Below are 27,094 nucleotides of genomic sequence, written 5' to 3' on the forward strand. Positions count from 1 at the left end.
GAAGTGGATCAGGCACTTTTGAAATTCATTTGGAACAACAAACACCCTTGAATAGCTAAAGCAATCATTAGGAAAAAGAATATGGGAGGAATTACTTTCCCTAACTTTTAACTGTACTACAAAGCAACAGTTATCAAAACAGCATGGTATTGGAATAAAGACAGGCCCTCAGATTAGTGCAATAGGCTTGAGTATTCAGAGAATGTTTCCCAGACATACAATCACCTAATTTTTGATAAAGGAGCAAGAAATCCTAAATGGAGCAAAGAAAGCCTCTTCCACAAGTGGTGTTGGCACAACTTGCTAGCCACTTGTAAAAAATTGAACTTAGACCCCCCCCACCCAATTAACATCATGTACGAAGGTAAAATCCAAATTGATTAAAGACCTTGATATCAGACCCGAAACCATAAGATATATAGAACAACACATAGGCAAAACACTCCAGAACATTGAGACAACAGGCATCTTCAAGGAGGAAACTGCACTCTCCAAGCAAGTGAAAGCAGAGATTAACAGATGGGAATATATTAAGATGTTATCCCTTCTATAGGATTTTTTCCTCAGAAATTAAAAAGGTAGTTATTTCCCACATCTTTTACTGCTCAAGATATCTTGCTTCGATCTTAAGTATGGGTCAATGATAAGGAAATTTAATCTGTGATTAAGGAATCTTAACACTAAGACATCTGTAAATGGTGGGGGAATTTCCCTAAAGGACAGCTGAAGATCTTTGAATAAGATCTGAGTTTTTTGGGAAGTATTGCAGGCCTGTATTGCTGTTTTCAATTTTAAGGTTATTTTATTGATGAAATATCTTTTTTAGCGTGAAACTTAAAAGTCAACAAAGCAATGTCCGATGCTATACTAGCAAAAATGTATTTTGATAGTTATAAAATATCTAATTCTTTATCTAGAATCACTTATTTTATTAGTCTTTTAAAATAGTTAGCACATATGTTTATTTTTAGTCTTTTAAAGTTAGTTATATATGCTTATTAAATATGTTTACTATGTATCAGTTATTTGATTAGTCATTTAAATTAATTACATTATATATTTGTCCTTTATTCTTACAGATAATAGCTCAAGGGCCAGAGAGATAGCCCAACAGGTAGGGCACTTTCCTTGCAAAAACAACCCAGGTTTGATCATAGGCACAGCATATAGCTTCTTCTTTTTTTTTGGTGGGGGGAATCACACCCAGTGGCGATCAGGGATTACTCCTGGCTCTGCGCTCAGAAATTGTGGCTCAGGACCATATGGGATGCCAGGAATCGAACCTGCATCAATCCTGGGTCATGCCTTGCATGCAAGGCTAAGACCCTACCTCTCTGTTATCACTCCGGCCCTACCATATAGTTTCTTTTTTAAGGAAATAAGTATAGCCAGGAGTAAGCCCGGGGCATAACCCAGTGTGAACCACAAAGAAACAAACAAAAAATAGGATAAAGGAAATATCTCAGAAATATGATCTGGCACTTTGGTAAATACAATTTGTTAAAAAGCTACATTAAATAAAATGATCTTTTCTTAATTGTGTCATCTAGGATGTTCTCAACTCAATTCTAGTTTGAGATTGGAGGCTTATCTGATAGCTCTCTTTTCAGACTTCAGATGCCAATTGCAAGTCTAGATCATTAAAAAAAAGTTAGGATGAGGATCAGAAAATTAATTGAACATTGACCCGGTAATAATTTTTACAAATATGGTTCTCAGCCACAATCAAGCACATCCAAGAATTCATGAATATAATTAGGTATGGTGACCAGTAATATTTTGACATGCTTCATAGGTCACCTATTTAAGAGCTCCTGGGGGGGGGGAGGGAGTCTTTCAATGCGAATCTTGATTATATGAAACCTAAATTAGGAATTGTATTTCAAATCATATTTGAAATATAAAGTGTCACTACTGAAACTTTAGGTCTGGGGTGGGGCTGAAAAACTTGCCTTTATAACAATTTACCAGGCGATTCTAATAAAAAGATCTTTAAGAGTGTGTGGTAGGAGATGATAGGAGCATTGTAATGGATCTCCAAATTTCATTTTCTTCTTGGAAATCGATGTTCTTAGCACAAAAGAATTCACAGAAAAATCAATTTCGAAATGGTGGGAAGATATTTTTTCTTCTTAGTTGTAATTTACACTACCTGAAGAATTAGTTTTATGGATTGTTGCTGTTTGGGACATATGGAATATGATGACTTTTATCCCTTTGCAATACTTACCATATTCCAATAGCTGAATAGGTGATGATGAATTTATGTATTCCAAGGCACACAGAATTATATTATTAGTATTCTGACATGGTGTTAACTTTATCTTTTATAATTCTGTAATGCTGTCAGGTATTTGATATAAACATCTTGTTTGTTTATTATTTATTTGGGCTTTAGGGTCATAACTGGCAGTGTTCTGCGATTACTCCCGGCTCTGTGCTCAGGAATCACTCCTAGTGGGCTTAGGGGACCACGTGGGATACTGGGAATCGAATGCTGGTTGGTCATGTGCAAGACAAACACCCTACTTACTGTGCTATCTCTCTGGCTCCATCTGTTTTTTAAATTATTAAATGCTGCTTCCAAATTTCTTTGGTACATTAATCATGATAATAAATTGTATGTTTAGGTATTGGTAAAAATGTCCCCTGGATTTATGGGGGGGGGTATTTTTCTTTATTTTGTAAAAATAAGAATTCTGGGTAAAAGATTAAATTTTTAAAAGAACAGTAGTGGTTATTTTTGAGTTGAATACTCATCATCATAATTATTGTTATTATCATTATTTTGAGCTAATCTCAATAACCCTTTGATGTTGGGATTATTTGTAGATGAAGAAGCTAAGTGTTGGTGACAAACTTGGTAAAATTCAGATCTAATCCTAGGTCTGTTTGCTTCCTAAACCCATATGTATTTTGCCTTAGTGAGCTGCCTTTCAAATTTATTTAATGTCTGAATAACAATGTTAAAAGTACTTATTATAGATGAAAACTATAATTCTGCATTTTAAGTGTGTAGTGGTTTCTACTTTTATTTCAAAGTATAAGGAAACATGAATAGTCTGTGTGTTTTTTGTAAAGTATAGATCTTTTGGGGACAGGGAAAAGAATGGTATCCTTGTTTGAAATTACGATTTCCCTTAAAATAGGCAAGTTTTTTGTTGTTTTGTTTGCTTACTTCTGGCTTTGTGCTCAGGAATCTGTCCCTACAGGGCTCTTGGAAACATATGTGGAGCTTTGGGTCAAACCCAGGTCAGCCTCATATTAGGCAAGTTCCCTACCCACTGTACTATCTGCAGCCCCAAATTGGGTTAGGTTTGATATATGAGTTACTTTACATGTGAGTTACTTTGCAAGTATTTGTGATGAAGTGACTAACATGTGACAACACTGTAACAAGGTGTAGAAACATCCTCTCTGGTGCTGTAGAACTGGGACACTGCAGTAGATTGCAGTATTTAACGTCTCCCGTGGCAGAACCAAAAAGCCAGTCTAATCAGAACTTTAACATATCTGGTGGATAAGGACATATACTTTCTTTTAAATAGCGTATAATCCTTTGGACTGGTAAGATTGACTAAAAAATATGTTTTGATTTTATTTTATAAGCTCTAGTTCTGAGGATAGGAAATCTGAATGAGAAAGTAAGTTATCTAGGTAATTTGACTATATAGTTGAAGTAGAATTTTTAAAATGAATTTTATGAATGGTGTGAAAGTAAATTCTTTTTTCTGAAAACTCAAAAGGAAGGGTTATATTGTGCTAGTGGAAGTCACAGAGTGGTATGTTTGTTTTATTTTTTAATTTTGCCTTTGTTGTTGTTCTTTGATATTTTTCTGGCTGTTAGCTTAGTCACTTCTTTCCCTTTGCCCTTTCCTCATTTTCACTCTTCCTTCCCCACCTTTTCTTCCCCTCTATAAAACCTGGTTTATAATACTTAATATATAACTCAAAATGTAATCATGTAAACAAAATGTTGTTAGAGCTCATTGCCATGCAGTGAATGATTTGTTTCTGAGTGAGAATATATGCTAGAATGGCTAAATAAGGATGTACATGTGGGCAGACATATATTCTTGTCTTCTAAATTTTAAAATATTTAATTTGATCATCCAATGTATTTTTTGTTTTTAAGGAAAGAGTCTATATACATGGAGTTAACACATAAGTGAGAATATCTTTTATATTTTTGGTGCATTTTATTCTATACTATTAATCCTTTTTTGGTTTTGGGTTCATCTCCAAGTAACTTCTTCTGGTAAAATAGCTAGAAATTTCTAAACACCTGTATTAAACTGCATGACATCTAAGTCAGGATCAGAGATTGTCAGGGAGATTAATTGGATAGGAAGGGAATAATCTTAACCAAGATGTCACAGCTTGGTCATCCCCTTGACATTTTATGAGTTGAATTTAAGTAGGCTTCCATTTTATTTTGGCATAATGGTGTGGAATATTGCTCTGTACAGAGTGTTCATTTCTAGGGTGTTAAGACTAAGGATATTAGGAAAGTAGTTAGAAGAGTGCACTTTTAGAAAAGACAGACCCCACAAACATATCAAGCATTAATAAAAAGATGACACAAAATCTCATAACAACAATCTCTCAAAAATGTATTTTATGCACCAATTAACAGACATATAGTGGCAAATTGTATCAAAATCCATTACATTTCACTGCCTGCAAGTAACACATCTGAATAGTCAGAGCAAGAAGTCAAAGGGTGGAGGACAATCCTTCAAGCAAACAACTTTCTAAATAAATTGAGGGGCCATTACTAATATCAGATGACACATAATTTAGGCTTAAAAAATCTATAAGAGACAGAAATGGGAATTTCTTAATGATTAAGAGATGTGTACATTAGGAAGATATTATACTCTTAAATATATATGCACCCAGTGAAGGGCTAGGGAAATACATAAAACAATTGCTAATATACTACATAAAGATGATAGTAACACAGGAAGTGGAAGACTTCAATACTGTTCTGTCATCTCTAAACCAGGTCAACCAGGTTAAAACTTAATAATGAGGCATAACATATGCAGGCTTTTCAGCTTCAAAAAAAAATAAAGCTGAACACATATTTTTCTCCAATGTACATGGGACATTCTCCCAGATAGACCACATACTGGGCCATAAAACATACCTCCATAAAATCAAGAGGTTAGAAATTTTATTTTTCTCAGATCATGATGCAGTGAAAATAGAAGTTAAATATAAACATATAAAATAGGAGTGAAATATAACTTTAATGATAGAACATTAAACAGCTCACAACTGAACAACCAGTGGGTCAAAGATGAAATCAAAGGATTCCTAGAAAGAAAGGAGAATGAAAACATGAGTTATCAAAACAAGCAGCAAAAGTGGAATTAAGAGAAAACTTATATAGCTTTGTAAGTTCATCAGGAAGGAAGAACCTCCATAAATAACTTAATGGCACAGCTCAAAAAATTTGAAAAGAATCAATAAAAGGAACCAAAATTAAGTAGTGGAATGATAAAGTGTATAGTAATAAATATTTATTTATTTATTTATTATTTATAGTAGCACATATAAAGTGTATAGCAAAAATTTTTGAATTGGGAACCCCAAAATACAATCCAAAATATTAATGAAAACAAGAATTGGTTTTTACAAAAAAATAAACAAAATCGATAAAACATTAGCAATACTTACAAAGAAAGAGAGAAAAAGTTAATCAACCAAATGAATAATTAAAAAGGGGAGAAATTCAAAGGATAATCAGAGATTACTGTGAGAATCTTTATGCCACAAAACAAGAGAACCTGAAAGAAATGGATAAGTTCTTGGACTCCTAAGTCCTCCTGGTTCTAATCAAGATAGTTTGAAATATCTGAAGAGGACAATAACTATTGTGGAAATTGAAATGGTAATCAAAAAAGCTTTCCCAAAACAAAAGCCCAAGCATAGCTGGATTTACTAATGAATTCATTTAAACATTTAAAAAGAGGATCTACTTACTGCCAATCCATTTCATGCTCTTTCAGAAAATGGAAGAAACAGAATTTCTCCCAAATAGTTTCTTTGAAATTATCATCACCAAATGATAACAAAGGATAACTAGTATCAAAAGCAGACACAGCACAAAGAGAATTACATGCTGATATTCCTAATGAACACTGATGCAAAGATCCTCAACATAATCCTAGCAAATTGAATCTATCAGCTAATCAATAAGATCATACAACATGAGCAAGTAGGATTTATCCTAAAGATACAAGGATGATTTAATGTATGCATGTCATCCAAAATAATACACCATATAAGTAAAAGGAAAAAATACTATATGGTCATAACAACCAATACATTCAGAGAAAGCATTTGATAAGGCCCAATACCTGTTCATAATAAAACTCTCAACAAGATGGAAATTTAAGTATCTTTGCCGAATATAGTCAAGGCCATTTACCATAAGCTTATTACAAACATTATTCTCAGTTGTCAAAAAATAAAAGCCTTTTCTGTAAGATCTGGCATGAGGAAAGGTTGCCTCCTCACTACTTCAATTTAGTATAGTATTTGAAGTACATTACCATAGCAATCAGGCAAGAAAAAAGATACCAAGGGCATTCAGATAGGAAAGAAAGAAATAAACCTCTCACTGTTTGCAGATGATATAATACTATACTTAGAAATTTCTAAAAACATTCCCAAAATTTTTCTAGAAACAGATTTGTATAGTAAAGGGCAGGATACAAAATTATTAAGCAAAAATTCATGACTTTTTATATATAAATAATGAAAGAGAAGAAAAAAATGATTAACAAAACAATCCGTTCACAATTGTGCCTCAAAAAATCAGGTACCTCAGAGCCCACTTAATTAAGGAGATGATAGACCTATATATAAAAAACTATAAAACACTGCTTCAAGAAATAAAAGAGCTCATGAGAAAATGGACACATAGCTTGCTTGTGGATTGGGACTGACATCATAAAATTGACCATACTTCCCAAAGCATTATACAGATTTAATGCAATCCTTATAAGAATACCCACTACTTTTTTTCAAAGAAGAGGATCAAACACTCTTGAAATTCATTTGGAACAAAAATATCCATGAATAGCTAAAATAATCCTTGGGGAAAAGAAGATGGGAGGCATCACTTTCTCCAAACTTAAATTGTTCTATAAATCTAAAATTCTAATACAATACTGTCATTAAAACAGTATGATATTGGAATAAAATGGAGTATTAGATTATTGAATAACTTGAATATTCTGAGACTTATCCAGAGATATAGTATCAGTTAAGCTTTATAAAAAGGCAAGACATACAAAGTGGAGCAAGAAAAGCCTTTTTAACAGGTGGTATTAGAAAAACTGAGGGGCCGGGCGGTGGCGCTGGAGGTAAGGTGCCTGCCTTGCTTGCGCTCGCCTAGGACGGACCGCGGTTCGATCCCCCGGCATCCCATATGGTCCCCCAAGAAGCCAGGAGCAACTTCTGAGCGCATAGCCAGGAGTAACCCCTGAGCGTCACAGGGTGTGGCCCAAAAACCAAAAAAAAAAAAAAAAAAAAAAAAGAAAAACTGGCCAACTACATGCAAATATGTGGACTCAGACCTTTAACATCATAAATGAAATCAGAATGGATTAAAGACTTTGCTATCACACCTGAAAACAAAAGGTATATAGAGGTAAATGTTGGAAGACTACTCCATGATAATGAAGCTAAAGACATCATAAACTGAGAAGCTTCTGCACTCCAAAGGAAACAGTAAAGATGATACAAAGACTATCCACAGAATGAGAGAAACTACTCAATACCCATCAGATAAGGTATTAATATCTAAAATATACTAGGCTTTGATTGAACTTAGCATGAAGAAAAAATTATATACCATATCCAAAAAAAAAATAGGACTAGAGATATCAACAAACATTTCCTTAAAAAAGAAATACAGATGACCGAAAGGCAGATAAAATGGTCCTTATCACTAATAGCACGAAGATGCAAATCTAAACAACAATGAGATATCATCTAACTCCATGGAGACTGACACACATCACAGAAAACAAGAACAACCAGTACTGGCACAGATGTGGGGAGAAAGGGACTTGCATTCACTGCTGGTGGGATCGTAGATTTTTCCATTCTTTCTTGAAAATCAAGGCAGGTATTCCTCAAAAAACTAGAAATTGAGCTTTCTGATGATTTAGCAATACAACTCCTAGGGATATGCTCAAGGAATCCAAAAACATCATGCAGAAAAGCCATCTGCATTCTTATCTTCATAAAAATATTATGTACAATAGCCAATATCTGAAACAGCCCAAGTTCCAAGAATAAAATGTGGTATATATATACAATGAAATACTATACATCTATTAGAAAAATGAAGTTGTGAAATTGACTTATACATGAATGGATATGGATAGCATTATTCTGAGTGAAAGAGCCAGAAGGAGGAGAAACATGAAATACTCTTAACTCATTTGTGGGTCTAAATAAGTATAATAGATAGTATAGTTATAATACCCAGATGTGATAGAGATGAAGATCAGAAGGACCTGTCCTTGATAGGAAGTGTGCCACAGAGTCTTGAATGCAGTTAGGGTAGTTGATAGTCCAGGGTGGGGTAAGGCATTAGCCTTGCCTGCGCTAGCCTCGATCCTCAGCGTTCCATATGGTCCCCCAAGCCAGGAGCAATTTCTGAGCATATAGCCAGGAGTAACCCCTGAGTGTCATCAGGTGTGGCCCAAAAACCAAAAAAAAAAAAAAAAAAAAAAAAAGTCCATGGTCATAGGGATAGTTGAAACTGATCACTCTAGAAAGGAACTGGTGCTGAAATGGAATAAAGTGATAGTCATGGTATTCCTAAATTAGCAATGAAACCACAATGTCAATAAAGAAAAGAGAGAGAAATGTGAAGTAAAATGTCTGCCCTAGTGCCAGGTTGGGGAAGGTGGGTTGTGGGAAAACTGAGGACTTCAGTGGCGAGAAGCCTACATGGTACTGCAAAACAAAGTTTTTAAAAGGGAAAAAAAAGGCAGGCAACAGAGAGAAAAAGAAAGAGAGACAGAGGAAAAAATTATGCCCCCCTACACAGGAAGGGTTAGGCCATCAAAGATGGTAAGAGGGAAACTGGGGACATTAATGGTGGAAATGGTGTGGAAATGGTGAAGGTTGTTGTATATTGTATGACTATAACCCAGTCATGAACAACTTTATCTGTGGTAAATAAACAACTTTATTATGAACAATCTTGTAACTACAGTGTTTAAATAAAAATATACAAATAAATAAATACAACATGGAAGTCAATATTTGGTTTCAATATATTACAGAAAATATTCTATCTAAGGATATTAAACTTGCTTGCACATTATTATATTTTGTCAGCCACTGAAATTGTTTGTCAATTGCTGGAGGATGCAACTTGGAACGAACAGTTATTATACTCCCATTCGACTGTCTTACTTTTTTTGTATGAAACCTCCCCTATCAGAACTGAAGATTTTAATGGGTTTATTAACTGTTTACTAAGACCTTTAATTTCTTCCTCTGAATGAAAAATTGTTGAGTTTGAATTCAAAAAAATGGAATTTCTTGTGTTTCTTGGCTTCAATACACCTGTACCTTTTTGTATTAAGATACACAATATTTTGTCTATAGTTAAATCATTCTGCCTCTATGTCTTAATTACTCATTAAATGACAGGATTTTTACCTTCAGACTATTAATTGTCAAGGATATGACATATGCAATATATTTCATTGATTATATTATTTTATTATATATAAATATTAATTATAACTCTCTTCGGGCCATACTATTTAAATAATGCTCCATTCTGCTTATAAGTATACTTCTTGTTTTATTTTTTTAAGGGAGAGAATAACATGATGTCATTAAACATTTTAATGCCATATTGAGGCAATGAAATAACATAGTCCCAAACTTTTTATTTTGCAACTTCCAAATACTCAATGACATTTTAAGGGCATTTTAGGAAGACAGTTTAGTTACTCTCAAGTGATTCACTCTTCCTTTTATACTGGAACTAGAATTTAGTAATCCCAGATGGTTCAAAGAAGGTTCTGTACTCAGGAGCATATAATTTTTTAGTTTTGTTCTATTTATCAAAAGAACATCTAGTAATAGTTGTTTTATAAGTAATATATCTCAATTTTATGATATGATTATGTTTAAGGTTGACTTAATAATCCTGAAGAAATTCTGTATTTTCATTTGAGATCTAGCACAGAAAAATTACAGCTTAGTATATATACTTAGTATATATGTATTATAATATACATATATAATCAGAAAATCCCCAAAGCAAAAAGATTGAAAACGTGTCTTATTGGATCATACCTCCAGAGGAATAGGAAACCTTGGAAGGGTGAAGAGTCCAGTTATTGGAAGGAAACTGTTTGCTTCCTCCATAGATCATACAAGTCTATTGACTTCAACATTGTATTTATTTATTTATTGACTTAGTGAATTTGTTTCTATACTACTGCTTTACACATTAGTGTCCCCTTCTGGAGTACTAAATGCTAGACTGAGTGAAATGTGAAATTTGAAATGCATGAGGAGGCAGAACACTTATTTACTTCTTCATTGGTAAGGATTGAATTTAGAGTCCCAGTGTTCATCAGAGAAATTCTTATTATGTTTGATAATTAGATTATCAAACTAATTTTATTTGTGGTTCTCTTATAAAGCTTCTGAAATAATTTATGAGATACACTCTCTTCAAGTGAAATATATTCTAAATCATTGTTAAAATGTACTAATTTGTGGCAATTTTTTAAAAAAGTCATATTCATTTCTGAGAGCTAATTTCCCACTATTAAATTAATAAAACTGATTCAATTTGAATGAAATACATCTAATAAAATATACTTTGTATAGCTCTCATTAAATAACCATAATCAGTGTCATAAGTGGTAGTAATGATAAAGGTATAGAATTAAGAGATTTTGTTTTGCATAAGATCAACTAGAGTTTAATCCCCAGCACTCCATATTGATCCTCTAAGCACTGCCAGAAGTGAAGGAACCCTGAGATCACTGCACTGAATTACTGCAGATCCAGCAATAAACTGAACACTGTTTTTATAACCTCAAACCAAAACCAAGACATTAAGAACTTTATTTTACATACATCCTATTTTAACTTCACATTAAAAGCAGTGATATCTTTAGAAGTAGTCGGGAGGAGGTTGTTGAATTCCGATAACACTTTGGTCTGTGATTTGACCTTCTGGAGTCTGCAAAACGACTCCCTGCAGTCCCATATCAGGAAATGTCTTTGAGTGGGGACTTCTCAGAAACTGAGTATGGTAGCAAGCACAGGTACACAGTGAAGGAAGATGGAGGATAGGAGGCCGCTGAGAGTAGATCCTCTCAGGCTGAGAGTCTATTTTTTTCACTTTGGGAGCTGGTTGGCAGTAGCTTGAGTGGGGTACTGATCTGTTTCATAAGGAGCCAAGAACTGAGGGTAAAAAGGGTTAAATGTGGGGTAATAGGTGGTGGGGGTAAGGAAGTAAAGGACTAGAAATGAGCTTGTAAGGTGGTGAGCCAGGCGGGGAAGGAAAGTATACAACATAAATATTCTGTATATAGTAAATATAGATTAAATCCTGTGATATCCTATTAAACTATCTATACTTTACGTGCAGGGGCGCTAGCCTCTGTGCAATTTGAGAACGGACACTGGTGGGAAGGAAAATTGCTGGCGTCTTCCCCACACCCAACCCTCTTGTGCAGGGTAGGGGTTGGGGAAAGCCTGGAGTCCCCTTTAATCTCCTCCCCTAGAATCTGGGAGGAAAGAGAGGAAAGGCTGTTGGGGGTAGCCCAAGCCTCGCTGCCTCCCTCCCTAAGCCTTTGGCATGGAGCCTTGCTATTATTCCCCATGCTGGTGAAGACTTCTGCTCCCAGAAAGGAAAGAATTCCTTAATGGACTGGAAGCCAGAAGTTCACCAGCCTGCTCCCCACACGCACCCCTCTTGTGCAGGATGAGGGTTGGGGAAAGCCTGGGGTCCCCTTTAAAATCCTCCTCAGCACCCACCTTGCTGGCTCCTTGGGCGCATGCCCAGGGATAAACCTGCAATCTGGCAGGAAGGAGAGGAAAGGCTGTTGGGGGCAGCCCGAGCCATGCCATGCCACCCCCGTCCCAACTATTTTTTTTTTTTTAAAAAGAAGGGATTACTAAACTTAAAAAATATGAATTGTAGTAAATGCCTGTCTTGAATACAGGCAGAAGTTGGAAGGAGGGGCATTGGTGGTAGGAATGTTGCACTGCTGAAGGGGGTGTTCTGTTAATGACCAAATCCCAACTACAATTGTGTTTGTAATCATGGTGCTTAAATAAAGAGTTTATATTTAAAAAAAGTAGTGACATCTGCATCTTATAGATGCCAACATTGAATCTTCTAGAGAATAATAAACTCATCCAGAGTTCCACATTTGTTGACTGATAGTGCCAATGTTTGAACCTTGCTTTCTAATTGAAGCTTTTAATGTCTTCTTAATGGCAACCTGAGCACTTGCATGTAGAATTTACTAAATGAAGTAATGGGACCTCCTAATTACTGTCTGTAATGGACTTCAGATTAAGTACTATTGGATATGTTCTTATGCACACATACTGTGTGCCAGGTGAACTCATGCACCAATGTGCGAGTAATTACTATGCTTGTCTTGATTTCCCTTGAGTGGTTGCTATGGATGCAGACAGTTCTAACTATATATCTTGTAGACACTTATTTAACTTCTCTTTGAAACAATCTCATGATTTCCTCTTCTGTTTGCACACTCACAGTTATACATTTTCTCTTAATCCTCTTGTGTATATTATCTTAGCCAGTGACATGATCACTTCTGATTTTAATTCAGGGTAGCCTTTAGCTCTTTCTTTGATTTTTAACTTTTTTTTTTTGACCTGACTGTTTAAAGAACTCTCCAGTCTGCTTTATTTTTTGCTCTTGATTTTTTTGTCCTTTCTATTGCTTTTTGCTTTGCTGCAAGCAGAAATGATCTTAAAAATAATTCAAATATGACCGGTATTCTTTATCTTATTTCTACCTCCATAGTTTTCCACAATAAGTTACAGTGGGTGGTTTAAAACCCTGGTACCACATCAGAATCATCTTGGATCTTGTTTATATCTTGTTTATTTGTTTTAGTTTTTTACTTAAACATTATTGATTACCCATTCAGGCCAGAAACCTGAGAATTCCCTGTATTGAACCTAGCTAGCACTTGTCTTATCTCTCATGTGAAGTTCACTTCATTCACACATTTATCTGGGTAAATGAAACTTCTTTCCCTCAAAACCTGTGATAACTTTGATCTTCCTTATCTAAGTTGATGGCAACTCTAATGTTTTGTTTTGGGATCACAACTGGCTGTACACAGAGTTTTCTGTGTAGTCTTTGGGAGAGGGATGATAGTTGGAAGAGGGGAGTGCATATGATGATATATGATGATAGGAATTAAACCTTGGTTCCCTGCATGCAAAGCATATGCTTAGCCCATTGAGTTATCTCTCCAGCCCTCATAGCAACTCTTGTCTCTGAATTTGCTTAGATTGCTAATGACTGCTCTGTATAAAGACAGCTTTGCTCTTTCCAAATAGTGATGACTGTCTTCTTTCTTGGATTTTTTTTTAAATTAAAGTTATTACCACTTAGCATACTTTTTATTTTTATCACTTATAAGTTGTTATTTTCAACTCACCTTAATAGAACCGTTTTTTTTTTTAATTCTGCTATGCGTTATTTGTTTAAATATACCAAACACCTAAGACACTGCATGGTACATAGTAGTAAAATATACTATTTGATAAATTGGCTAAAAGGCCAATATGGATGCAGGGATTGGATCCATATTGGTCAATATGGATCAAAGGACTTGAATAGTCATTTAAAAGCATTAGCATTTTAATTGGACATCTGTGTGACTTAGTGTTCATCTACCTATTTTTAAAATATTATAATGAAATTGATAAAGTATGAAAAAATATTTAGAAGACACATAGTCTGGTGGATGCCATATAGCTTAAATGCTTTGTCAGTGAAGTTTTTTATAACTGATTTGTAGCATTGATTAGAGGTGCTATAGCTTTTCTGAATATGTTAGTTACATTTTCTTCTAAAGTGTTTGATAAAGACATGTGGTCTTAGCGACAGTATATGCATTAGAGGGTTTTTTGTAGTGACTTTACCAAGTTAGTACAATTCTACTTATCCCAGATTCTGTCTGTATTCTCTAGTCTGAAATAATGGGCACCAAGATTATATTGTTCTTATCGTAAAAATGGCACCAAGATATTGTTCCTTTTTATTATACTCTAATTTTTATTTTTTGACTTGCCTCTACCCAATTTATACATAAAAGTGAACTAAGTGATTGTCTTTATTATTACCTGTGCATAATGACCAAGCATACTTAATAAATATAAATGTGAATGGAAAAGCTGTGGCATATAAACAAATTTATTCTTGTTATTATTATTTTAATGCTAGTCTTATAAACACAAGTACATAAGAAACAAGTACATAAGAAACTAAAGCAAATGTGAAATAAGACAATATATTAATACTCTGCTGATATCAAGAATTTTCTCTTTATTTTTTAGAATGTAGAAAAGTTTATTAAAAAGTAGAAGAGAAAGGAAAGAGAACAACCCCAGCTTAGATGGAACTTAGTATAAGACTGAACTGACATAAATAATTTCTGTGGTCAGACATGTTGAATAAGAAAATTTAGTGCTACTTTACATTGTTAGGCAGCACAACCATTTCTTAATTTGGGCAGTGTTAAGGATCAAATTTTAGATCTTATTATGTTCTGTTCTGTACTGCACTACACTCCTGCTCTAGTGCTTACATTTTTAACAGAAGACAATGGAATAACATCAATTTACTTCTAAATTTTGCTCTGGATACACAATAGAATTCACAAGAGTTGTAGGTAAGAGATTCCGTAAAAGCAGTCCTATTAGAAAAAGAATTCCCTTGGCTTAACAGTTACTGTGCCTTTGCAAAAAAGGGAAAAAAGAAAAAAGGAAGCACAATATTTTTCTTTTTCTTTCCTTTTTTTTAATTTTTTTTATTTTGGGCTTGTGATTATTGTTTGCTTGTTGTTTATATTGCAGTAGTGTTTTTGTATTTTTTTTTTGGTCATTGTAGTTTTTTTCTTGCTTTTTATTTTCTTGTTTGTCTGGTATTTTTTTTTAAATCTTTTTGTGAGTTTTTTCTTACTTATCCCCTCTCTTCTCTTAAATTGTTATTTATAACCCGTTTAGATGGACCCCTCTGGGATTTTGTTTGTTAGTTTATTTGCCTTTTTGGGGGTTTTCTTGTTTTTTTTTTTTAATTTAATTTTGTTTTCTTTATCTTTCCCTCAAATAGAACCACATAACTTGAATCATCTTGTTCTGCCTCATAAATTGAGGGGGGAAAAATAGATCGTAACAAGACTAAACAGCTGTATGACCATTGAGTAGAAAAAAAAAAAGATCAGTCTTAAACACCAAATCTAAAGACAACAACACCAGAATTAATACCCATTCTATAACAAACTAGACACAGAGGGAACCACTTATACTAGCAGCTCAGGGGGCAAAGGAGGGGGATATGGATGCATGCTGGGAACAGGGTTGGAAAGAGGACCACACAGGTGGTGGGAATGCCCTGGGTTCAATGCTCCTATGTACCTAAATATTACTCACAATAAAAATTATATTAAATTATTATATTATTTATTTATATTTATAATATAAATAAATATATTAAATATAAATATATTATTTATATTATAATATAAATATTATATATTATGATATAAATATAATATATTAATGTAATATTATATATAATATAAATAAATATTTATATTATATATTATATTAAAATTATTTTTTAAAAGCAGTGCTATTATAAAGGTACAGATCAGATACACCAAGGGATGCAGCAACATACATCTTGGAGAATACTATTTAGCCAAGGCTCTTTAATAGTCAGTAAAATTTTTCAGAATTTGGTGATACTCTAGAATTTTGGGGTGTGATAATCAAAATGACACAACACAATATATGAAAAGACTATTGGAGAATAAGCAATTGGCGACTTGAGATGAAGAAAACAGTTGATAGGCCTACAAGAGAAGTTAAGGTATGACTATGAAAGACTACATATCATAGCAAAAATTAAGCATTTTATACAGCATAGGAGTTCCGTAGAAAAGAGGGGTATTATCACATCTAAGATAGTGTAGTATCCAGGTTGCAAAAATAATTGGAAAATACAATGAAAGCATACATGTGTGTGTGTTTAAACCCCTTTTAAGAGGTACTGATAAAAATGTAAATAATTTAGAAGGTTAAAATTTATACAGAGTAGTAGGAATGAAAATAAAATCATGTGAGTAAGTCAAGAGAATCTCAGTAAACATTACCAATAAACAATTTTATTAAGTTTATAACATTTTATTATTTAGGATTATTAAATAAAATGTGAAACTAGATAAATTTGAATTTCATTTAAAACTTTAAGTCCTGAAAATATGCATTACTGAAGGTCTTTGTATATCAAATAATTCTACTTGAATTAAGTGTACTATTTATTTGGAAATTTATTTATATTTTGATACAAAGATTTTGGAAAAATCTATAGATATCAGAGTCACTGATTTAATCCCTCTTTTGGTGATGGTAAGGGAATGTTGTGCCTTCTTTGCTCAAAGGTTGGTCCATTGAAACTTTTTTTTATAACACCTGAGTTTTTCTTGGGAAATTTTTTCTACATTAAAGTGAGTGTTTTTATCTTCATATGATTGTAAAGTTACATGACCAAGAGAGAAATGGAAACTAGAACAAAGAATAGCGAATCGAAATTACTGAAGGCTTCTAATACATAAGAAATTGGATGGCTGGTGTCTTGTCTTTAGGAAACAAAATGGGCTATTATTCCCATCAAGAAGGACTATCCAGTTTTCTTTATGAAATGTGAACAAGATTGGCCTACCATTGTTTTTTATGTTCTTGATATACAGTGGCCCTGTGTTTTGCCTCCTGTTTTTAGTGTAGCTGTAAAAACATTACAATAAACACTATGCCTAGAATGTGAAGTCATAATGATATGACCTCACAGGAGCTGGATCCTTGAAAGCCTTAGCAAGCCAGCTGACATTGGAATTGTAGGGTGAAGAATAGGGGGCTCAGAAGGGGAAATATGCCCCAGGTGCACCCTCAGCTCCGTGATGAGTTCCTTCTGGTGTTTATCTGATTGCTGGTGAGTTGTGGTGCCATCATATTTTGAGATTTCTAATTAAAAGGAGGAATCTTTGTTCCTTTCAAGTAATCTCACAAATTGTAAAATGGGTTAGAATGAAACTATTTCGGATGGAGGTATTTATCTTTTCTTTATTTTCTAATTTTTTTTTTACTGAAAAGATCTTAGAGATCATGAAATTCTGATGCATACAGATTTTAAAATTACTCTCTGCTAGTGAATATGTGAAAAAGAGATGGAATGAGAAAAATATAGTAGAAATTAGAGGCAGATATGATAAACTTGAAGAAAAAGAATGATTTTTACACTAACATTGTAAATTTTTTTCATTAGCATAAGTTTCTCATTTGAAAACAAACATTGCATAAGCAAATTGGTTTTCAGTAAGTAAGTTTATGCCATGAATTTGCCCTGAGGAATGAAAATAAATACTAATTTAAAAATAAATTTTTTCTTTTGAATTTTTTGTAAATCAGAAAAATAACTTTAGTGATTATTTTTGAATTATAAAACTTGCTTGTAATTTAGTTCGCAGCAAATATTTTATATTTCTACCATTTACATGAGAAAACACTAAACAACGCTTTTACTCATGAAGGTAATTTTTTTCTGAGTAAAATTATAATTGATTTACTGAATGTAATAACACTTGACATTCTGTTTTCTGATAGTGTACATTTAAAAATTGCTGATAATGTGAACTTTAAAAATGTGGGTTTTAGAATATAAAGTATTTATTTGTATTTGAAGATTTGCATTGATAGATCAGTTAGACAAGGAAATACTGAAATAGAAATATTTGTTAGATAGATAAGTGAAGAAATAGAGATTGAACTGTTCCACTTTAAAAAAGTATGTTCAATTTTGATGTACTAATTTTTGTCATGGTGATAATTTCACTTGACATAGTTTTTAAGTTGTTAATTGATCAATTTTTACTTTGTAACAATTAAAATTCCATAACTATTTTCTCATCTGTTTCTTCATTTTATTTTTAATTTTTTAATTGAGTTTCAGTCATATACAGTTCTAATATCCAATCACTCTTTAGAGTCCTGGTTTAGATAATAAATTATTATTCTTATAAATTAGGTCTGGTATAAAGTGGATGCAAACTAGGCCAGAGGGTCCGTATCAGCCTAACTGTAATTGACCTATAATGAGTTCCAGGCTGTACTACTCAGGTCCGGGAGATAAAATTTAATCCCTCAGAAGAGATGGGATTTCTAAAGACCACATAGCTCTGCAAAAATTAGATCACTTATTACTCTTTCCATAGTTCCAGAAAAAGAAATCCAAAGAGCTTTATTTTCAGAAGCCAGAACTGCTGAATCAAGCCAAAAGTCCCATGAGGTACTCATCCCCTAACTATTGCCTGCAGGAAGGCATTATGGTAGTACTGGATATGCATAGTAAAGGAACTTCAAAAACAGCCTATACAAACAATAGTCATACACAGAGGGATTCTGGCTTCAAACTCTGTATGAACAGTCGTTCAAGTAGCGCTGTCTTTTGTGATCAGAAGTAAAACTGCATCAGGTGGGCGAAGGGTGTTTCTGCAGCCCACAAAACAGACTCTCAGTGTCACCCACAGACAGAAGGGAGCCCGCAGGGTGTCAAGGAGGAATCCTCACACTGAACCATGCAGAAAGGGTGGAAAACAGTTCAATCTGGCACTTAATAGGCATCATATAACCCAGCTCTAATAATATAAAAACCTCTTGGTTAGAGCATGAAGCTACCCTTAAAATAAGAGTTGCTATTGGGGATATGATAGAGGGAATTCCCTTGGCCTAGGAGATTCCGGGTTTCTCCCCCCTGAACTGGGGAAAAAGAAAAGAAATAAAAACACAAAACAATCATTTTTCCCCATATTTATTGATTGATGGATAGATTTTTTTGACGAATTTATATTAGTGTTGAGATTGAAGTTGATGTCTCCAAAATTATTTTATTTTATCTTATCTTTCTCTCTCTTTTTGCACTCCGGCATGAGCTGATTTCAGAACTGAGTTTGTTGTGTGGTGCTCGTCTTTATTGCTGTGGTGCTCACTGGGTACTTAATTTGCTATTTCTTTTCTGTATTGTGGTGGTGTTTCAATTGCCTTTATCACATCCTCTCTCAAATTGAGGTTGAAATCCTCTGGAAGGACTCCGCCTATTTTCAGCATATTTGACTTTTTTTTCCTCTTATTTTGTACCCCAATCTATTGCTTTTCTTTCCTTCAAACAAAGCCACATAACTCGATTTATCTAGCTCTGCTTCTTAAGTAGAGGGGGAGACAGAGGAGGATACCAGGACCAAACAGATATATGATCACTAATAGTGAGCGGGACAAAGAGGGGACCACCTACTCTAGCAGTCTGGAGGGTGATGGTGGGTATATGGGTTGCAGAAGGGGAACTGGGATGGGGGGAGGACAAATTTGGTGATGGATATTCCCCTGATTCAATGGTGATATGTACCTAAAATACTACTGTGAAAGATATTAAGCCATTATGATCAAAATAGAAATTAAAAAAAAATTGCTGCCTTCATACAGCCCAGCTGAACCAACCAGCTTGAATCAACACCCAAGATCCTTAATCTACGGATCTGACCTACCAGAAACGTAATCAGCAGTATGGATCTGTACATAGACACAATCCCAGACCCACAAAGTCTTTTTATTTATGCTAAAACCATGGTGGGAGGGATTCTTGCAGCTCTATTCCCCCGAAAGGGGCCTGTCACTTTAAGAGCAAAGGGTCCTCTAAATTAGTAACTCTTGTGTCAAATTGAGAAGCTGTGTTCCCTGGCCACATAAAAACCCTTGCTGGCTTACTCTGGAGATGGGACTTATAGGTGGAGAACTATTGGTGGGGAGTTCTTGGAGCGATATTGGCGGTTGTCTTGAGGGCTGGCTGGACTTTCTAAATGGCATTGCTGTAAGAACCTGGTCTCTTTCCTACTTGTTTTGCCCTATAAACCCTTTACAGAAAAAAAAAAGTCTTTATAAATGTTGGAGCTAAACAAAGAAGCAAGTTGATAGGTACCTTTTTCAAGTCTGAAATATTAGCTGCTTCATTACTGAAAATGTACTGTATGCATGTGTGTTGGAAGCCATGGAGTTTAGGTTTGTTATTGACTTCATGTGAAGATGTAGAAATGATTGTCTCCATTATTTTAGTATTATAGATCCATAAAGTATTTCACATAATCATCCACAGGTTATAATTTGTAAATATATTTTAGAGAAGAGATATTCACATTATTATTATGGCATTAATTTAGGCCCTTTAAATATGATTAAGGGTCAAGTTTTTTAGCACAAATATATAGCATTATTCTCCCTTTTCATTAAATTTCTAGTTATACTGATTGCAAACATGTAACCATGGGAACCTTAGAAGAAATCAAAGAAATATAACTAGCCTTTTCTAGTTATTATAGTTTTCACTGCCACATCCTCAAATAAAGGCTAAACAAAGGTCAAACAAAAATTACCACAAAGGCCAATTAAAAAGGTCTTTGAGAAAGCAGTACAAATTGCATTTCTACTGTTCTGTACATAGTTTTATAATTGCACATATGATGAATATAAAAAAAAGTATAAATACTTCTGTTATTGGGTGACTGGGAAAATCAAGTGCTGTGTTTTGAACTGAGTACTCTAAAATTCCTGCTTTTAAAATGGTTATAACATCTTCTTTCAAAGGATGATTAGCAAAATATTTTTATCATTAGGAGACATTCTCTTGAAAATTAAAAGCAAGGCTGCTACTTTAACAAAAACTGAAAATATTTGTGATGATAAGATTTGAGTTTCTAAAAAAATTTAAGAATTTTTGGAAAGCATATCTAACTTTTATAAACTTGTTGCCTTACCAATAGTTAAGCACTTCTCTGAAAATATTAGTGATGGCATTAAGCAATGTGGCTTCTTTATATTTATAATGAAATGTGTCAGCTAAAGTTTCATGGATGACTAATTCATGATGTAGGTTCTTGCCTGAGTATAAACTCCTTTTAAAGTCTTAAAACTGATAGTAACTTAAGAGTAATACTTTTTTCTAAATATATATGTGTACTACATATAAAATTTATTAAGATAAAAATAAAATGCATTCAGGATATAACATGGACATCTACAGTGAGAAAAATGGGCTTTTTATTTTTTACTATTTTAGAGTTTAAGAAACTTAAGAAACTTAAAAAACTTACCCATTGTGAGATATAATACATTTTTACCAATTTTCTTGTTGCTGTGCTATTTTTTGTTTCCTTATTTCTCTTTTCTTTTAAAATAATTTTACTCTTGAAAATGTATTATCAATTATGCAGCACAAAGTCTTTAAATAAAGTAAATATATGTGTGTATATATCTATGTGTAAAATAAACTACCTCTTGTTTTAGACTGATGCCATCAAAGAAGAAAAACTATGGTCATGTACTAATAATCATTTTTTTCTAACAACTCTTGAGTGAGACCAGGTTTTTTTTAGTTTATTTTAATCAAACTGAATTGTCATACACTGAATGTAGAGTGACTTGGAGATAACATATCCTAATAATCAGTCGATAAATATGCCATAAATGCTTGCTCTACTAAATTTTATATATTTTTTGGATTTGTTTATACAGTGAGGTATTACACACATGAGCTGGACTTAATGTAAAGTGAATTTCTTTTTGAAAATTTCTTGTTTAATCACGAAGTGAATAATTTTTAAGACTAGAAGTAATCTAGACCAGAGAGATAGTCCAGTGGAAATAGCATTTTCCTTGCATGCGACTATCCAGGTTCAAACCTCACCATTCTATAAAGTCCCCTGAGCTTGCCAGTAGTAACTAACCCTTGTACACCACTGGATTTGGCCCCAAAACCAAAGTAAACAAAAATCCTATAAAGAACCTGAGTTCAAAAGTTTTTAGAACTGCTTTTTTAAGATTTAAGCATTTGTTTAAGTGAATTGAAATAATATGTTGAAGTATTTTAACTGAAAGTCTTTAAATGAATAATTAAGAATAAAGCATTTTCTTTTAAATTGTTTACATGTAGTTGTTTTGAAATTTTCATTTACTGTTTTTCTTTTACCATGCAGGAATAATCTTTTTATTTTTATTTTTGTCATTTATCAATTCTCACAGCAATGCTGGAGTGAAAACATCACTGTTAGAGCCTCATTCTGAAATGGGAAGCACTGAAGTTCTGGAAAAGGATACCTCAGACTGTCTCAGTAATGGTACTGGCAGCAATGTGGAAGCAGCCAAAAGGCTGGCCAAGCGCCTATATCTACTAGATAGATTCAAAAAATCGGATGTTGCAAAGCACTTAGGCAAAAAGTATGTTTTCTGAATTTTTCCTGTTGGAATTTATCCTCTGTGTGTGTATTTTAATAGCCTTGACTTTAAAAAGCAATTCCTCTATTTTCTGATAGCAATGAATTCAGCAAACTCGTTGCAGAAGAGTACCTGAAGTTTTTTGATTTTACAGGGATGACACTGGATCAGTCTCTCAGGTATGATTTAATTCACTTCTGTTCTCTGGTTCCAAATAATTCATTCTGAGAAAAGAAAATAATATGTGAATGCTTTAATCTGATAAAAAACACAGTAGTTTGTGAACTTAATTTATATTTATTGTAGAAATAAAATGTAGAAAGGATGACAGATGTTTTATGAAATTGGACTTGAAAATCTTTATTATACATCTACTAGGTTATATAATAAAAGTAGAAGAGTAAGGCCTGAGGAAAAATAAAATTCTGAAATAGAGTTTTTAATTTATTATTGTATATCTTATTAATTTTAGATTTGGGGCAACACCTGTTAGTGCACAGAGATGCTTCCATCTCTGTACTTAGAAATTCACTCCTGGCAGAACTCTCAGGAAAACATATGGGGTACCAGGATTGAAGCTGAGTTTGATTTTTATAAGACAAATATCTTACCTGCTATACTGTCTGATACTGATTTTCTTTTTAATAGGCATTATTGTTAGTTTTAGAATTACAGCTCTTTCCTCTAAGCATTTTTATAATAGCCAAAAGTGCTTTGAGATTATACTTGTAATCATTGTGATAAATATATACCAAAATAAGCAGAATATCTGAAAAAAAAGTACCTTTAAAACTCAGGCAATAGCATTTTTTGCTATTATGTTCAAGGATTTAACATATTAAATATATTAAAACATCTTAAGATGTGCTGGATTTATACTGAATAAAATACTGAATAAAAATTAGACATACTGAATAAAATCAGCCTAGTATGGACAGTTAAAATTTAATCTAGCATTGGAAAGTGTATAAGAAAGTGATAAAAAATATATAAGACTCAAGTAAATAGTATAGAAAAAATATTATTAAAATATAATAAAAATGTTAGACTTTTTTTAGTCTGATTCTCATTAGAAGGATAATCATTCAAATAATGGGTGTTTAAAAAATAAAGAGAAATTGAAAGGAACATAGCCATAATCAAAGAAATGTTTACTTCCTAAACAAGAAAAGAACTAGTTACTGATAATCAGGAAACAGAGAATACTCAGTGTCTCAATTCATCAGGAACCTTATAAACTAAATGAGAAACGAACGATTTGTGTACTCGAAAAGACAAAATTACCAGCCACAAATTAATTACCCTGCAAAATTGTGATTTAAACATAACAAAAATACTTATATAAAAATTAAAATAAAAGTCTATTATCATCAGACTATTCTATAATAAATATTGAAGATAATTGTATTATATAAAAATAAATAAATAAATTTGAAAAGGGGGGAATGCAGTAGTTAGAAGCATTAACAACACTGGTATGAAAAACAAAACATGACAGCATGGGAAAGAAACATACTGAATTTATGAAAACACACAATGATGAATCAAGAGTAGCAGACAAAAGACTTTTTTTAGGTATAGAAAATCTGATACCTTAATGCTAACAAAAATCCAAAAAAAAATGGTAACAGAAATATTTAGAAGGAAAAGATGTAGGAATTGAGAACAATGTTGGGAAAATGCTATCGCATTGAAAGAGAGAAATAAGAAAGAAGGAAAAACAAACAAGAAACATAATGATGCACCATATGGCAATATATATATGTAAACATGTATATATATTTGTGTATTTACAATGCGGTAGGGTGTTTGCCTTGCAAGCGCTGACCTAGGATGGACCACATTTCGATCCCGGGCATGGCAAGCTAGGAGTAAGATTTCTGAGCACATAGCCAGGAGTAACCTCTGAGTATCACGGGGTGTGGCCCAAAAACAAACAAAGAAACAGAAACATTAAGGACCTTGGTATCAGACCTGAAAATCATAATGTACATAGTGGAAATGTAGGAAGAACTTTTCATGATACTGAAGCTAAAGTTATCTTCAAAGACTTAAATTGCAAGCAAAGTTAAACAAACGGGACTGCAATAATCAAAGGAAATGGTAACCACGATACAAACCGTGTTATTTGCAGTAGCTGAAAGAGAATCAACTCAAATGTCTTATCAAAGGATGTCTCAAAAATAACAAGCAATGGTTGTGTGTGTGTGTGTTCGTGCGTGCGTGCGTGTGTGTGTGTGTGTGTGTGTGTGTGTGTACATATCCAGTTCAGTACTACTCTAAAAAAGACAAGTGGTGATGGGATAAGCAGGGAGTAGAGAGAGGGCTATTTTTGGTTATAGGATGGCACTGGATCTTTGATTGTGGTGAGTCTTAAAATGATAGAGATGTAAAATATTACCCATGAAATTCCTATTATTGGAAACCAATGATAAGTATAGAAGAAATTGGTGCAATGAGCTGGATGTATAAGCAGTCATGTATTTCATTCCCCATACCAAAGTGACAAAAAAATACAGATGCATGTAACATTTTAAATTACAGCTTTTTGTGCTAATATTTTTTTACCAAGTGATATTTTATATTTGAAAGTTACTCATTTGGATATTAATTTCCTTGCCTAGCATATACTTTTTAATCAATTGTAATCACTACTATCTTAGACTATCATTTTAATGCTAAAATTTAACATAATTTAAATATTAACATAATTTATTTTACAGGGTATATATTAATGCATTCTTATTAATTAAGTATATATATTTTATGAATTTCTTGAAACAGCTATAATTGCTTTGTGTAATTACAATTAACTTTTAGCTGTCAAATATAAGGCACATGGAAGCATTTTCTTAATTTTTACATTTTTTCTTAAATTTGTAGGTATTTTTTTAAAGCATTTTCTCTCGTGGGAGAAACTCAAGAACGAGAGAGAGTTTTAATACACTTCTCCAATAGATTTTTTTACTGTAATCCAGACACCATTGCCTCACAAGGTAATTATGTTTCTCAAGTTGTTATAAACATACACAAGAATATGAAGTCTAAATATCTTTATTATTAGGTAGCTACTGCTTACAGATTTACTTTTTAAATCTATATAATATTTGATGTCGATTAAGTTATGCTTTTTTATTTTCCTACTGAGTTTTCATTGTGAGCATTTAATTTACTCATGTAATCAACCATATTTTATAAGCTATTTAATAATTGCATGATATCCCTTAATCTTTGAGATTAGCTATGTTCTAAGTTTTTGCTGTTGACTATATACATACCTAACTATGCACAATAAATCCTACCTATAAGAGAGATCATTCATATCTATTTTCCACTTTATTTTATTCATTATGATATCTTTTTCTGCAACAAATTTTTAAAAATTCATACTTTTTCATTTCATTTTGTTGATTTTTAATCAATTTTTAGTTGAATCACACAAAGTTTTTTATGATTGAGTTCCAGTCATTCAATGTTCCAATACCAGTGTGCATTTCTCTTTCATTCGTTGTCTTTCCTTTGTTCCTTGCAGTTTTGTCCCTCCCTCCCTCCCTCAATCTCTCCTTCTCTCTCTCTCGCAGCCTTCCCCTCCTCACTCCATCCCTCCTTTTTCTCTCCTCTCCTCTTCCCTACACTCTGCACTGTCTTTTCAGTCCTTGATAAAATTTTAGTCCAAGACAAAGTTTCAAGGCTTAGTATTGTTCTCAAGAAAACTATACATCATTTGTTAACTTCTGATATATATGTATATGTGTATTTCTAAATTTCTAAAAAGACAATTTGGGGTCAGAGAGAGAACAGTGGCAGAGAACTTGTTTTGCATATGCCTGACCAGGGTTTCCTTCCTGATAGCATATATGGCTTCCCAGGCACTGCCTGGGAAGTTGAGCACAACTGTGTTATGATCCTCTCCTCAAAAGAAAAAATATGATTTTCAAAATAAATATTATGCCTACCTACATGATTATTCTCACACTTCTTAACTCTATTACTTGTATTATAAGTCCAACAACAATAATAAATTGATGTTTTTTACTTTTATCTTTCTTTAGATGGAGTTCATTGCCTGACCTGTGCAATGATGCTTCTTAATACAGATCTCCATGGCCATGTAAGTATTTGTTTCTATCTACAAAAGCTTGAAATAATTTGTGCTTATGTTTGTTTTGTGTGTACACAATAATGTGCCTCCCTTTATTTTATTCTATATGTTAGATAAAAATAATAGTCAGGGAAAAATGTAACTTACTTTATATAATAGGACAACATATCTATTGAGTGAATACCATATTGATGATGAATCTGATAGTATTTTTATTCTCTTTCTCTATTCTTCACTAGATGGCTGGATTTTACTTTTTAAAATTTGTCTTGATTTTGATAGTCAGTAGGGTTGATAAGATGGAAAATGATAGATGTTAGATATGAATTGTTCATTACATTTTCATTAACTATAGTGATTAATACTTAAGAATTAAATCTTTTCTAAACTCCT

At 33.1% G+C, this 27,094-nt stretch overlaps 1 protein-coding gene across 1 annotated transcript in view; it reads left to right on the top strand.

The window, feature by feature from the left end:
- The window catches only part of PSD3 (pleckstrin and Sec7 domain containing 3), a 319,295-nt gene that overhangs the window by 102,287 nt on the left and 189,914 nt on the right, over nt 1–27,094 (top strand). The window contains 4 exon segments of the mRNA XM_049771803.1: nt 22,406–22,602; nt 22,698–22,778; nt 25,483–25,595; nt 26,652–26,710. Coding sequence (XP_049627760.1) covers nt 22,406–22,602; nt 22,698–22,778; nt 25,483–25,595; nt 26,652–26,710 — 450 coding nt within the window.

The sequence above is a fragment of the Suncus etruscus genome, chromosome 4, assembly GCF_024139225.1.
Source record: "Suncus etruscus isolate mSunEtr1 chromosome 4, mSunEtr1.pri.cur, whole genome shotgun sequence".
In the NCBI taxonomy this organism is placed as follows: domain Eukaryota; kingdom Metazoa; phylum Chordata; class Mammalia; order Eulipotyphla; family Soricidae; genus Suncus; species Suncus etruscus.